Source organism: Misgurnus anguillicaudatus, chromosome 13 (assembly GCF_027580225.2).
Source record: "Misgurnus anguillicaudatus chromosome 13, ASM2758022v2, whole genome shotgun sequence".
Lineage (NCBI taxonomy): Eukaryota > Metazoa > Chordata > Actinopteri > Cypriniformes > Cobitidae > Misgurnus > Misgurnus anguillicaudatus.
The window spans coordinates 523,134-539,038 of NC_073349.2; the positions used below are offsets into that span (position 1 = coordinate 523,134).

At 36.6% G+C, this 15,905-nt stretch overlaps 1 protein-coding gene and 1 long non-coding RNA gene across 4 annotated transcripts in view; both read left to right on the plus strand.

Annotated features, from left to right (window-relative positions):
• The first annotated feature begins 354 nt into the window (after positions 1–354).
• Positions 355–2,171, plus strand: LOC141369357 (uncharacterized). Its single transcript, XR_012373030.1, has 2 exons — positions 355–452; positions 1,624–2,171. It is a non-coding gene; the product is annotated as an uncharacterized lncRNA (long non-coding RNA).
• A 4,108-nt stretch (positions 2,172–6,279) lies between these two features.
• The window catches only part of hm13 (histocompatibility (minor) 13), a 125,970-nt gene continuing 116,344 nt past the window's right edge, over positions 6,280–15,905 (plus strand). The window contains exon 1 of one of the 3 annotated variants that reach the window (XM_055188970.2): positions 6,280–6,689. In XM_055188970.2, the coding sequence (XP_055044945.1) occupies positions 6,498–6,689 (192 nt within the window). In that variant the 5' untranslated portion in view covers positions 6,280–6,497. The remainder of the gene's footprint in view (positions 6,690–15,905) is intronic. The other 2 variants (XM_055188968.2, XM_055188969.2) reach the window with 2 other exon arrangements.

Sequence of the window (15,905 nt, forward strand, 5' to 3'; positions counted from 1 at the left end):
TATTTTATTTAACATTTCCAGCTGTCTAACATATATTTTGATAATAAGGAATGCTAAAAAAATATTTGTAACATTATTCAGTCATTTCAAAGTAACACCTAAATGGACATTATCTGCTATTGTTATTTTTGACAAATAAGTTCGTGTTTGGGAGAAAACAAGCAGCTGTCAGTTCATATTATATTGATTGGCAATTTTGTTTTCCCTACATCTGGTCAAAGTCACTATATTGCAATATATGCATATCTGTGTCACTTTAGCGGTTTACATCTGCAGTGCAAGTAATGATATTTTGCATAATTTTTTATGGCTATGCACAGTTATAATATGTCTTTGTCTTTATTGTGTCTTTAGGTAAAGAGAACTGGGGTCCTCAAATGACCACGCTACACATGATAAAACCTACTAAAGCTTGCTGGAGCGAGCCACTGACTCGGTCACAGCGTAAACTGGTAATGTAACTGCAGTCCTCCATTATGATTACATTTTAGATTTTCATTTAAACTCGCATGTATGTATTTATCAGACTTTTATCCTAAGCAACTTACGATAGAGGAACATAAGTAATTTGTCACACAGAGCCAACAGTATTCATTGTGTGCAATGCCAGGTCTATTAGAAAGATGGATAGATTAGGACTAGGAACGTGTTGATTGTCAATAATTGAACATTTCTATTCTCATAACAGGTGACTCAAGCTCTTTCAGTAAGTAAGAAGAAACACTGGCATAAAATATATTAAACCATAAACAATAAAACCATAAAATAATTTCTTTTTTTCCTCTTTTTCTCCTCAAATTATTGATGTTCTATTAGGTCTGTTCGACTTCATGTGGCGCTGCAAGAACCGACAGGCGGATGACGTCAAAGTAACGTGAGAGCTAGTCGAAATTAGATTCCTCCATATGGTTCTCGAAACAAACTCGCGGTACTTTGGCGTCATCCACCTGTCGTTTCTTTAGGCGCTGCATGAAGTCGAACAATCTCGTCTCTTCCTTGTGTCCTCAGTGACACACCCTTGAAAATACAGCAGGCATGTATTCCCCATTTTACTCAATATTTAAAGTGCAATTGGGTTATTACGACCACTACTTTTGATCCTCTACAGCAGGGTTCCCCAGGTCTGGGCCTGGAGGGTCGGTGCACTGCAGAGTTTAGCTCCTACCCTGATCAAACACACCTGAGCAAGCTAATCAAGGTCTTCATAATCACTAGAAAATCACAGGTAGGTAAGTTTGATTAGGGTTGGACCTAAACTCTGTAGTGCTCCGGCCCTCCAGGGTAAAATTTGGGGAACCCTGCTCTACACCTTCCTCTGCTAGTTCTTCGAGCAATCTTGCTGGAAGTTTTGGTTCATGATGGCGATTTTGCAATCCACAACCTTGCCCTTACATGCAGTTGCTTTAACAACATTGTGTGCAAGGAATTTTTGTGTTTCTGGGAAATTTTTCAGTGGCTGGACAGTAGGTTTTATTAGTGTCTTATTAACCATCTTACTTGATATCATTGTTAGGTAAATAGAAGCTGTGTTTGTTTCTTTCACAATTAACATTGGTCAGTACATTGTTGCACTAAATGCAGTTGCTTGTTGTGAATGAGATCAGTTTTTTATACTTTTATCAGGTGTGGTGAACTGGAAAGCATTTAATGAGAACTACAGAACCCTGTACACGATTCCTTACTCAATATCCAGATGCCTCCTGTGTGACACCTTGTACAAGAATCATGGAGCAGGTTACAGAGGTAGAGGACAAAGAGGTGTGTTGCAGGGGTTTTACTCCTCTGATGACTGCGAGAGATTTTGTGGAATCGACACATCGCTTTCATGAGGCTGGAGGAAAAGTAATCTAATTTGAAATAGACGTTTTTATTACACACCTTTTAGAATATTTTGCACATAAACTGAGAATTAGTTTTTTGGAATGTAGCTATGCGATCAATAAACTGAGCCTAATGATGTTTTTGTAGCTATGCGATCAATAAACTGATCCTAATGTTGTTTTTGTAGCTATGCAATCAATAAACTGATCCTAATGTTGGTTTTGTAGCTATGCGATCAACAAACTAATCCTAATGTTGTTGTTTTTTTGTCAGCTTTATTTCTTGTATATTAATTTCTACTTTTTAGTTTCTGTTTTTATTAAATAAAAAATAAAGAGTTGGTGTCAAAACAGAGTGTTACCACTTTTTAAAAAAATCAACTCCTACAGTGTTTTGTTAGTGGAGTTTGTTAACTCCTAGGGTGTTAAATAGAGAAGACCTCCCACAGCACACAATGAACCGTGTTTTTGGATGATGCAGTTCAAGCAGAAGGTCATCTCTTTCACTGTAAATGGTACGTAAACGTTCAATAAATACAATTTTGATCAATAACATTTGAGAGTTGTGAGGTGTTATGTTTTATACCCACATGGAAACAACATATATAAACATATATGTTTCAATATAGGTTTTGATATAGGTTTTACATATATGTGACATATATAAAATTGGCCGGTTTCCTATATTATATGTACATATATGTACATATGCACACATATGTACATATATGCACACATATATGTTAATCTATATATTGGTAAAATTATTAAAATCTGTAGCTGCTAATAAATTAAACATAAATAAAGGTCCAACCAATGACAGTCTGCAACTGCAGGAGCCAGGATTCAAACATCGAACCTTCCGATCACAAAAAAAAATGCAATCCCAACCGCCACTGCTGGGATTCGAACACCCAACCTTCCGATCATTAGACAACTCGCTCTACCATCTGCACTACTTTCGCTGTGAAAGAACTTGAAACAGTAGCTGTTAAATTGTAAACCATTTTGTTATGCATGTCCTAGACAGACCTTGTAAATGTTTTAAATGTGCAGACATCATAACTTTTCTCCCTGTAATTGCCATACACTCTTAAAATAAATGTGTTAAAATAACACATCTAATGTGTTGTCCTTAACTTAACACAACTCTGTGTTATTTTCGTGACAACATACTTTGTGTTGTTTTAACACATCTTGTCCCTTTTCTTTATTTAAACTCAAAATCAAGATGGAATGACACATAGTGTGTTAAATAGGATTAACACATCCTTTCATAGAGTGTAGTTAAATTCCATAAAATGCCAATTACATGTGACACAAATTTCATGTGTTTGCACATACATAAGTTCTTGCATTTTTTTTGTTAGTTCTTAGTTATTGCCTTGATAATAAAAAATATGAGCTGGGCATGTATGACATTTGCCAGGAGACATAACTTATAGGGCTCATATGTGGTTATAAAGAAGCAATACAGGAGACCTATATGGCCTGTATATGCACATATATGGACCTCAATTTTGCATATATGCAGCATATATATTATTATATATGTGCATATATGCTGTATATGTGCTGCATATATGTGCATATTGGCTGCATATATGTTTCATATATGCGCATATATATTTTTATATATGTGCATATATGCTGTATATGTGCAGCATATATGTGCATATTAGCTGCATATGGGTTTCATATATGTGCATATGTATTTTTATATATGTGCATATATGCTATATATATATGCAGCATATATGTGCATATGGGCTGCATATAGGTTTCATATATGCACATATATCCATATATAGGTTCTTTCCATGTGGGTACTGCTGTTAGTATGAAGTTTAACATTAAGAGTCATGTGTTATTGTAATTATATGAATTCCGCTGTTGAGTTTAGGTCTTAGCTTCAGATGGAGCAATTCATACTCATAATGTTTTGGGGAGTTTTTTGTTGTTTTTTGCTTTATATGCTGTTTTAGTAAAAAAAAAAAATTTGAATCCGTTAATTTGTGCAGGAGATTTGCTTTGGGGACTTTGGAGGAGCACAGAAATAGGCCTACATGAAAATTTCTTCAGACGAAAAGCAATTTCATAACAAAGTGAGTATTTTGTGCAAAACATAAATGTATAACTATTTTCAAAGTATTTTGTAGTGTGTTCTGTATGTAAATTCTACATTTTAATAATGCATTTTTCCCTTTTATTTTTGTTTTATTAACAGAAACTTCAATATCCAGTCTGAAGGTCTTACTGAGGACCTTACAGCTACTGGTTCATCATATTCTGCTGTTATTATGTGAAGACAAACATGGATTTTGGATTGAAATGAAGTCAAACTTGTTTGTATGAACTGAAGCATCCCATAAACAGTGTTTATAAATATCTGTACTGTTGTTATACATTGGGAATGTACTTTTTAGTTGTCTCGGGTGTTAATATGTTAATTTAATGAACACTTAAATGCATGATACATTGAGGACAATTTTTCTGTCATAAATAAATGTTGATCAGATGGCATATAAAATTTAAAACCTGAACAGTTTTATAATGAGAACGATAGATTTTACTGTCGTATTGTTACATTAAAAAAACTGTTTAAAAATAAAAAAGTTTGTCCCAAAAGTACCGTAATATGTTTCTGTCTTTACATTTACCATATTAACACCATAGTATTAAAAAATATAACACTACATTGGAGTTAACAAATTACACCGAGGGAGTAAATTTTTTTACAAATAAAAAATATTTAACACTGAATAGTGTCAATTTATAGTTAGATTTTTAACTCTGTATAGTGTCAATTGCTAACACTTTAAAAGAGTCATTGTGCCAACACTTTCAAAAGTGTTAAAATAACTCTATTGGGAGTGGACCCCATGAGACACTTTTAAAGTGTTGAAATTAACTCTTATAGAGTTATTCTGAGGTTCCAGATTTTGCTGTGTATGAGTTTGGCTATATGGTAAGTCAATAAACTGATCCTAATGTTGTTTTTATAGCTATATGCGATCAACAAACTGATCCTAATGTTGTTTTTGTTTTTTGTCATCTTTATTTCTTGTATATTAATTTCTACTTTTTAGTTTCTGTTTTTATTACACTTCTCTAAGATAATATTGAATTTAAAACAATTAGTTTTAAGTGTTAGACTATGAGTTTGGCAATATGGTAAGTCAATAAACTGATCCTAATGTTTAACTTTTTCTGAGTCGTCATTTCAGGTCCACATATTTTATTTATTATAATCCATTTTACAAGGTCAGTTAAATATCAGTAATACATATAAAGCCCATTCTGTAAAAATATGACAAGTTAGACCAATGTAATCATGTGCTTTTATATTTGTATTGATAAGGGGACCCTAATACACTTACAAGTTAATTATAAATAACTTGCGTATAAGCAATATAAAATTCTGTCTACTGATCTGTAGAAGGTATTTGGTTTTAATGGTGGTCATCATCTGTTGATTTGGTGCAGTTATGTCACACTTTTATAGCTTTTATGAAAAAGGCTTACACTATAATATAATAAAATTTGCTGTGCGTTTGCCTTATATCAATAAAATGCATCACTCTCGCTCTCTGTTGCTTGTTTTCTGTGTTATTTACATATTGAATTACAACAACATACTGTTCTGGCATGGTATTAAAAGGTTTATGAATGATTCAAGATTAGTTCATAGTTTTTGAATATATTACGCCGAATGATCTTTCTTTTTTAGTAATTTTGGCACAATAAATAGCTTGTATCCCTTTGCATAATTATTTATTTGTCTTACTGAATTACCCTTACGAAAATTAACCACGGTTTTACTACAGTTAAAACCAAAAAACATGGTTACTGTTGTAAAACCATAGTAACCACAAAATAATCATGGTTTTGACAACCATGGTTTCAAACACCATAGTTAAACCGTGTAGTAAAACCATGGTTTTGCTGATACTGTAGTAATCAATACACCAAAAAAACATGGTTACTACACTTTTACCACAATAAAACCATGGTTAATTTTCGTAAGGGTACATTATTTATATGTACATTAGTTGTCTGTTAGTTGTCTGTCTTCCTTTTTAGCGACTTAAAATTATGTCACACGTTTCTTTAGGCGTATTCGTAAAGAAAATGTTTCCATACCTCCGCACTTAGGCACTCAGAAAAAGTGACATGCTGCATTATTTTTAATTCCTGTATTTTGTGGTACATAAATCAATGATCAAGCGAAAACGCGAAAGTAAAAAATAATGACGTATGGCTTTTCAGGGCTTCCGAATGACGTATGGCTTTTCAGGGCTTCCATGCGTTTTTCATTGGATGGTTAAAAACGCCTACCCCCAGTTTGAAAACACCCCCAATTGGGAAACGCCCCTTTTTTGTTCCGCAGAGACCTGTACTTGTATGGTTCTGCCGTTTAACTGACTTGGACAGAGGGGAAAAAGTGCACCAGTAATTCTTCTTCCTCTCTGGTAGGTGTCAGTATTGTATGAATGTTTCTGTGTGAACAGTGAAGAAAACATCAGAGTTCACAAGAGCGAGTTAGGAAACGTGGCCTTATGAGCGAACCGGACCTATATCAAAGAGAAGCACGCGGAATTGACACGCACATCTCTCTTAAAGGATTACATTGTTTACAGTATTTAAACACACACACACGCGCGCGCGCGCTGAAACATGGAAGATGCAGAGCATAGTGCAGCGGTGCCGAACGGATCCAGTAACGGTTCGGATGCGGTAAACGGGACTGCGGCCCGGTTCGTGTCCAGCGCCGAGGGCACTGCACTGGCATACGGCAGTTTGTTGTTCATGGCCCTCCTACCCATATTTTTCGGAGCTCTGAGATCTGTGGGCTGCTCCAAGACTAAGGTAAGTTACAGATATACAAACGTTTGTGTAATGTACATTATTTTAAAATTGTTAAATACAAAACATAAATGCCACATAATTAATTAAAATAACAATTGCACTAACCGATGTTATTTGAAATGATTAATTTATTATGGCTTAAAGAATGCTGTGAAGAGTTAGACATGCTGTAACTAACTTACATAAGGAAAACATATTAGTTATTTTTTTACATTAATGTCTCGATTTTGAGTCGTTTGAAAAAATACGACAAAAACTCAACAAATTTCTGCCCTGCCTGCCTAGTACCATATGTTGCCAGAACGATGTAACAGTTAACTTCATAATTACTGTTCGCACCATGTGATGTAGAAGGGCTACGTTTTTAAAGTTTGGTTTAAAGATAGATTTTTGTTTTTGTTTGTTTGTTTGAAGCTGAGACTTTTGCAGGAATTTAATTAAATTATGCAATAACATTATTGATATGAGCTGTAGCCTAGTGTATATCTGCGTGTGTTCTCACAAAATATACTGCATTTACTAGTGCTAGGTAAAAAATGTATATCCAAAATGATGCCGTGTTAGTGATGGTCGTTTTCGAAGCACTGCTTCATGAGGCTTCGAAACCGAATCTTTTGTTTCGAATCAGTGGTTCGGAGCGTGTTTCAAACTGGCCCAAGTCACGTGATTTTAGCAAACGAGGCTTCATTACGTCATAACTGTTTCGAAAATCCGATGGTTCACCACTAGGGGGAGTTGATCACATGACCAGTGTCTCATAAGCTGTGTCCCAATTCAAGGGCTGCGACCTTATAGTAGCCTGGGTGCCAGCCGATCTCAGCCCCGCCCACAAGATTTTGAGAATGGGAAGATCGGTCTGGGGTTTCTGCATTGAGGAGCTACTATGCTAGACCCAAAACTGGTCGAACCAATCAAATTGTCAGGGCGGGCTTTATACGATGATGGACAGATAATCAACAGTAACGTAATGAACCACGTCGCCAAAGAGCGCGTGTGTTGAATCTGTTTACAACGAAATGGCTGCCGCTGTAGAGTTCAGATGTGTGGATTCTGACATTGAGTCTGTTCTAAAAGATATCGACAGAGCATTGATTTTAAAAGAGGAACAGAGAAACGCGAGCAAGGCAATTGTTGATGTTTTTGCCGTCCTTCCTACGGGATTCGGCGAAAGTTGGTCGCAACTGAAATGGGTATCACGGCGATGCAACTCAGCTTGCATGACGAGATGGATATAATTAGCGGTTAGGGCTGGACGATATGGCCAAAATTTTTATCATGATATACTTCTTAATTTCGGTCGATAACGGTATAATCCGATAACGGTAAGCATTTTAAAAAAGCCTCAGGAAATACTGCCAAGAATGCCTGCAATGGATGTCTGAACCAAAAACAAACCTCTGAAAAAATTAATTTGCCAATGAAACCTTCTCCTATATCATATTTAAAATGAGAAGGGATAAATATATTAATGTTCACCTTTTAATACGTGTTAAGTCTTCATACAAAAAATGATATCACTGTCCAGTAAAACAGACTTTCAGGCTCAGCTTAATAATATTATAAGTGCACCCTGAATGTCAGTCAGTGTTAAATGCTGTAATGCAGGGGTCTCAAACTTAGATAGGCTTGGGGCCATTTCTGAGATCAACATCTCATAAAAGGGACAAAGAAGAGCTATTTTAACATTAAAAAACACAATTATTTATTTTACATTTATAAACTATTATGCATTTTTTTGCCACCAGGTTGTGTTTTGATATGGATTTCTTCAGTCACAGTATTGACTTTCATAGTTCCATCTGTGTTAGTCCATAGTTTTGATAAATTTGCTATTATAGTAATATGTGGAGAAAATATTAATAAGTCAATGTGACCCTAAAACTTTTCAATGGTAGTGTTTAATGTTACATACTGTTAGAAAAATAAAAAATACTGATCTACTTGTAATTGCTTAGCAAGCTAGATAGTGATATATTTGATACTAGACATTTAATTATATTATATTACTCATAACCAGGTGACACAGCAGCATACATACTTATCTTTTCTCCTCATCTTTACCCTTTTCTAACCATGGCAGATGGCACTTTATGGCTTAAGCCTATTTTATTTTCATCAGTAATTTAGTTTGTGTGCATCATCTCCTGTTCTCTCTCTCCCTATATGGCGTCGTCATTGGAAGCTGTGACTTGACGTGAACTAACCCCGCACCTCCTTTTCGTACTTCTGAGTGACCGCTCTTCTCTGAGCAAACACTCCTCAATAGATTAATAGATCGCATGGTGACAATGATATGATTTGGCGCGAGGTACAGATGAGAGATTTAAATCCGCATTCCATTTGCTCGTCGTCCCGGAGATTGCGGCTCATGGTTGCTAAACTACAAAAGACGCCACGCATTTTATAGGAAAGTTGCTGTTGAAATATAGTATTGCAGCAATAATAATTTAACAATTACAGGTAACATGATTAAGATTACATAGAAAATCTAGCAAATACGTAAAACGCTGATTAATTGTGACATTACAAAAGTGACCCTAATATAGAAGGCTAATATATATTGGTATTGATAACTGCATTACCAGGATGCTTTTACTACTAAATAGGCAATGTTTTAAAAATACAACAAAAACATACCATCAGCATTGTCGTATTCCACCGCAACATGGACCACAAGGATGTTTGTCGAATGTCCATTCACCAGCGCATGCGCACATACACCATCAAACACACTGTGACAGACAGCTCGGTGTCTCCATCAATAATAAACACATTTGTCATGACACAGCTTGTATTTTTGGCACTTTCGCCAGGTTTAAGCAAGGTACGTTTGGCGCTTAAAATGTTTTGATTCCGCCATTAACGGCGTTTTACAGGATTTACAGTAAACACGGTAAGTTACATTTTCATAGCGGACACTCGAAATCTTTAAGCCACTCTCTCTGAAAGGTTTAACGTCAACTCGTATTTTCCGGTGGTGGAGTTACATTTGAATCCGGATCGTCGTCAAAAAAGTAATAACCTTGGCTGTAATCGGCTCGCTCTCGTCATGCTCGCGACGCGTTCGTCTTTTCACATTTCCGCGCTTCACGGCAACAAGGAATGACTGACGCTCATATTAGCCAATCTGCGGTCTTCATTAAACACAAGAACCTAATGGTGAAATTTTATTGGTTATGTATCGTTGGAGAGAACACTGAACCTGGGACAGCGCCAGCACGCAGGATCACAATCAACTCGCGTCACAACAAAATGGGCAGTCGCACAAATGCTCCCAAATATCTTTTAAGGTCGCACAGATTAAATTTCGGTCGCATATGCGACCAAAATGGTCGCAATTTCGAGCCCTGCTAGTTCCACAGAAATTTTACGTTTACTCAATCTCTGACTCCAAAGTGTTACCTGGATTGATGTTTTTTAGTTGGCCCAAACTTGACTCAAATATAAAAAAGTATGTTTGCTCAACTAGCTTTATAGTTCATTCAACTAAAATGTTTTAATCAGTTGAATCTTTAAAAACTTACAGCAAAGACTCTGTCAATTAAAATTTAAGTATTTACTCAATGTTGTATGTGTTATTTCAATTAATATTTATTATTTGGGAATTTTTAAGAAACTTTTTAAAATTATCAAATAATTTATGCTGCTGTTGTTAACAAATAATTAACTTCAGTCACATAAAAACAAAAGCTTTATTCACTTATCATACAGACTGAACATACAGAATTAAGTCTTCTCTAAATAGAGGGCATTAAACAGTCCAAAAGGCACTCCAAAGTCAGTCAGAACATCTGCAGGGCCATTTAGGAGACTTTCTTCAGCCCTCTGGTCTGCCTCTCCACATCATCACCGCTCTGGTTTGATAAACAGAGGAATAAAAACACACACACATACATAAATACATGTTTAATATAATAAAGCTTGACGGTGAAAGATTTTATACCCTAAAATTGTCAAATTTCCCTCAGACATCACACGTAATTGAATTAAACACTATTGGGCGGTTTTCTCGGACAGGACTCATCACTGACTAAAATACTGACATCTCTGACATATGAGTGCTATTGTTTTGTCTCAAAATGCACGCCAGTATTGTATTTTATAAGGTTTGTTTGTAAAAATGTCCCAATTATAATTAAGACGGAGTCCTAAACCCTGTCCGGTATTATCTTAACTAAAATGGCTCCACTTTAACTCGGACACATAACATAACACACACTTTAACTCGGACACATAACATAACACACCTTTATATAACTTATATGTTTACAAAAACGTCGAGTATTTGCGTCTTTGCCAATTAATATAGTCTAAAATTAACATTTATTTACAAACACTTACCTGACGTGAACTTGAGGAAACGGCTGATGACTTGTGTCGTTGTAGGAAACAGTGAGTGATTCCAGCTGTTACATGCGGAATGATCTCAGATGAAATTACCTGTGATTCAGATCCTTCCGAGTAAAGACATTTTTAATTAAAACTCACGCACATACTGTACATACACAAGCGCGGGTACACGCACGGGTATATTTAGAAGTTTTATTTAAGATTGTTATGATATTGGGACTATTTCTCCACCCGCTCCTCCAGCTCTGAAGTTAAAATTCGCATGCAGTCCTGTTATAACAAATGTAAAAGATATGAAACATCACTCAACAGCGATAGGATTGCACATAATTGATAAAATATGATTTAAAACATAACCCTTTCATTGTTAAGCATGAGAAATTAAAATGAATTAAATCACATTTAAACGCCACAGAGATATCAGAGCCAGCAGTTGATTTCTGATGCGCTTGCCGAGGCGAGGCTGCGCTGGGCGGGGTGTGAGCGCTTAAGTGTCTGTGATTTTCTGGAGCTCATATGGAGCTCATCTACCTGATTTGTCTTAATTAGTTCAGTCAACACTAGCCATTCTGAATGTTGACTGGATTTGAAAATAACCATTCATTTAATATTTTAAACACAGATTTATCTAGACTTAAAATAATGTCTTCTCAACTAGCTCAAACAAAAAAATTGGTTGAACTTATATATTTTTGTCTCTCCAAAATTTCATTAGTTGGATTTTTTACAGTGTGGTATTGCAGATTGACGAGATAACTCGTCAATGGCGGGGAAAGAGTTAATTAAGTTAAATAATTTTTTTTAACATATTTTAAGACAAATCTTCTTATATTTAGTAAAAAACTGTGTAAAATGTTTGGACATATCTGCTTTTACACTATTTTGACCAGCAGGAGTCCCCAGCGTGTGTGGTGTTTCGAACTGCTTCGAAAAACTGAATACATTTTCGAAGCTATTGATTCGAAGCTTCGAAAAGCTTAAGTTCTCCCATCACTAGCCGGTGTTGTGCCGAATTCTGTGACCTATCGAATTCTGTGACCAGAGGTTGCTGTTTAGCAATTGTTTATGCGAGACCACGCCGGTGGCCCGTGCACATTATCGTGAGCGCTGCAAGGGAGTTTCTAACGATATAGACCTTTCTCACAGTAACCGGAAATACGTAATCGTTGTGAAAGCGGAGTTCCTGTCAAGCGTCAACACTAGGGCTGTCACTTTTCGTTCGAAAATCGATTGCACAATCGATCGGACCAACGAAAAAAAGTTTCGAAAACGAAAATAGGTAATCGATTTTACCAAATATGTACACTATTAATTTTTAAAGAATTAAACAATTAAAAATATAGACGTAATGAAACTCACAAACAAGCAGAAAAATAAAATGAAGAATTCCGATGGTGCAGTAGGCGTTGCGAAAGCTAGACAGAAAATACCCAGCAATTTTACGCACCTATAGTTTCACGCTTTCAATCCCTGCATCTAGTGTTTTTCAAAGAAAATGGAGGACAACGTCGATGAACCTGCGCAACACGAGAGAGCAACGAAACAGACCTTACATGAGCCACCATTGCCAGCTGACAGCGAACCGCTTTTGTGGTGGAAGATTGACAGTACGACATATCCCCACCTTGCGCAGCTGGCAACGAAGTACCCGAGTTTCCCTGGGACATCAGTGCGGTCGGAGCGCGTCTTCTCAACAGATGGACATGAATAAAAAAACGCTCTGGACCCCGAAAATGTTCATGATCAACTTGTTTTCCTGACCAATAATTTGTAATGGCCCTAGCCTTTTTGCGCATTTCATTATGCCTGCCTAGTGCCGCCTAAGTGTCTGTTACGTTTAATAAAAAAACACACAGCCTGTTCTCAACTTCAAGTAAGTCTATTTAAAGTTTCGTTTTTGAACAATCGTTTGAAATGGATTGAATCATTATTTAAAATAATTTTTGAATTGCCTAAATCATAAATGCAGCCGGTTTGAAGCCTGCAGTAATGTTTTTTATTTATGTTATGGCATCAGTCCACTCTGCATATTTTTTTCGAGAATGTTGCACTACTGTTGCTGTTTGTTATTCTGCACGAAGCTTAATGACAAAAAATAAGAAATATTGCTGACTTGTGCGTTTCCAGCGCTCTCTTTACGTTTGTCCGTTATTTGGCGTTGAAAATGGAAACGTCTTTTTAGATATGGAAAATCGATTTTACAATCGATTCAATGAACACTTATATATTAAAAATCGAAAATGATTTTTTCACAAAAGTGACAGCCCTAGTCAACACACTAGAAAAACATAAACCCGGGCAAGTTTAAAATGGATCAAAGAGTCTACACAACTTCGTTAACGGATTTGCCAAATATTACATTTGCTGATGTGACACGAATATTAGAGGAAATTTTTTTCCATGAAGAATTTGTCCATAAATATCAAGGTAAGTAGAGAGCGAGTCTAACTGTTACTGAACTGTTAACTAAAACAACACATTATTAGCGTGTGCACTTACACATAATGTATGTATAGTAGATAATAGACTACTTTGCTAAAACATTATTGTCTGCTTTGAATGAAGCAATATGGTACCAATTACCTTCAATTACTGCCTATGGTTGTCCAAGTGAACGTCTTGTGTGTAGCAACAATAACGTTAGCCGGATGCTATCATTATCAATTAACATTTTTGTCTGGTAATGTCTGTGATTGTATGTTTGTGTGTCGGGGTGAACTCGTTCCAAGAAAAATGGGTAGAGACAGCATTTGGTTGCAAGCGGCGACCAGTGAGCCCTAAAATGTAGTCGTCTTAAGTGAAGTGTCTGCTGCATACATAAGTGCTCCCCTTTCTTATGGTGAAGTTAGGTCCTTAATCCCGCCGGATAGCCTGAATCCACTTCTGTCTAACTTCACCATCAACAGGGAATTAATGGAACAGATACAGCTTTTTACATTGCAATGACTGCGGAGGAAGTAGATTTCCGTGACGATTACGTATTTCCGGTCATAAATACGAAAATTGTGAGAGAGGTCTATACGTGACCGCCCACTGAGCGATAACGTCATTTACCCTTGTTCGCTCTAGTCTATCGTATGAATGAAGCAGTCAGACTTCATGAGAAACGAACGCACCGATTAAAATAACGCGAAATAGGTTCTAAAATACCAGAACATGACAAATGTTTGTTTTTTTCTTGGGGCTGTTGCCATTTAATGTTACACAATCTGGTAGAGAGTAACAACAGCTTACTGAAATCTGTGACCTCTCTCTGTTTCATTCAGAATTGCAACAATGTTACTCAAATTCACTCTGGTGATGTCTAATCTCATCTAGGGATGCACCGGTTGACCGGCCAGAGATCGGAACCGGACGGTTTTTGCGTGATCGGCAACCGGACTTTTTTTATTTTTTCGGCCGATTTTTCCGGAAGTGCACAGACTACATTTTTATCATTCACAAACATGTCTTTTGTGTAAAAGCATTTCGAACCCTAACCCGAAGCCGGCAGCTCCGGTCTAGATCCGTTGCAGATCCGCCCCGGAGATACACGCATTTCAGTCAGTTTACACACTCACACCTTGTATTTCTAAGAGACTGATAACTTTTCCTGCTATATACAATTAATTGACGAGGCGCAGGGAAGTTATCTGTCGAGTTTAGCTGTCTCGAGTTTTTCTCGCGCTCCTCTGATGTCAATCACGTGGATGCGCGGCGCGTGCATGCACAGAGAAGAGCAAGATCCGATTAAAACTGCAAGCAGTGATGGAAGGGCCCTCGCACACATGACACCGCCACGCCGTGGCATAAGAATTAAAGGGAACAGTAGTAAATAAGCAGTTAAGCATGTAAACATAGGTGAACCATTTAAAAGTGTAGTATAATGTGCCACATTTCCTGTTGCTAATTACAAATGACAGCGAGGTAGCATCGTGTAAGATAGCATGAGAGAGAGAGAGAGAGAGAGAGAGAGAGAGAGAGAGAGAGAGTAAGCGAGTGTGTGTGAGTATGAGTGACTACATGTAAATATTGGCACGTAGATGTGTTCAGTCCAGGACTCTTATCAATCATGTGAAGTTTGGGACAAATCCGACATTGCATTATCATTGTAAACATGTTACTTCCTGTTACCAGCTGGTGGCGCTATGACCATAACTGACTATTGGCATCATAAGTGACTATCAGTGATGGGAGTAACGCGTTACAAAGTAACTGTAACTGTAACTCCACTACTTTTAGCAATAACGAGCATGTAACGAAGTATTTTTTTTAAATCAAGTAACGCAATTACAATTACTGAAATGTAAATGAGTTCGTTACTCGCGTTACTCTATTTTGTAAAAAAATAGACAAGACATATCTGACGTCGCAGGACCGTAGTTGGCGGCGCAATGATTAATTACACTTCATCATAGCTGACAGTGCATATAGAATGAACATGAAAAATCTAAACGGGACAACATACCTTTGTTTAAAAAAAGTCATAATCCATCCGTTCTCATGTTTGTAAATTATCTTCACCAAGCAATCGCAGTATGACATCAACTTGCATTTGTAGTCCACAAAGGTAATAAATCTAAGAAATGTTCATAGTATTTAAAGGGATAGTTCGGCCAAAAACGATATTAAACCCATGATTTACTCACCCCCAAGCTGTCCGAGTTGCATATGTCCATCGTTTTTCAGACAAACACATTTTCGGATATTTTAGAAAATATTTTAGATCTTTCTGTTCATTAAATGTAATGTTACGGGGTCCAGCAATAGTCCACGACCTTCAAGTCCAAAAAAGTGCGTCCATCCTTCACAAATTAAATCCAAACGGCTCCAGGATGATAAACAAAGGTCTTCTGTGGGTAATCCGTGCGGTGTTGTTGTAGAAAT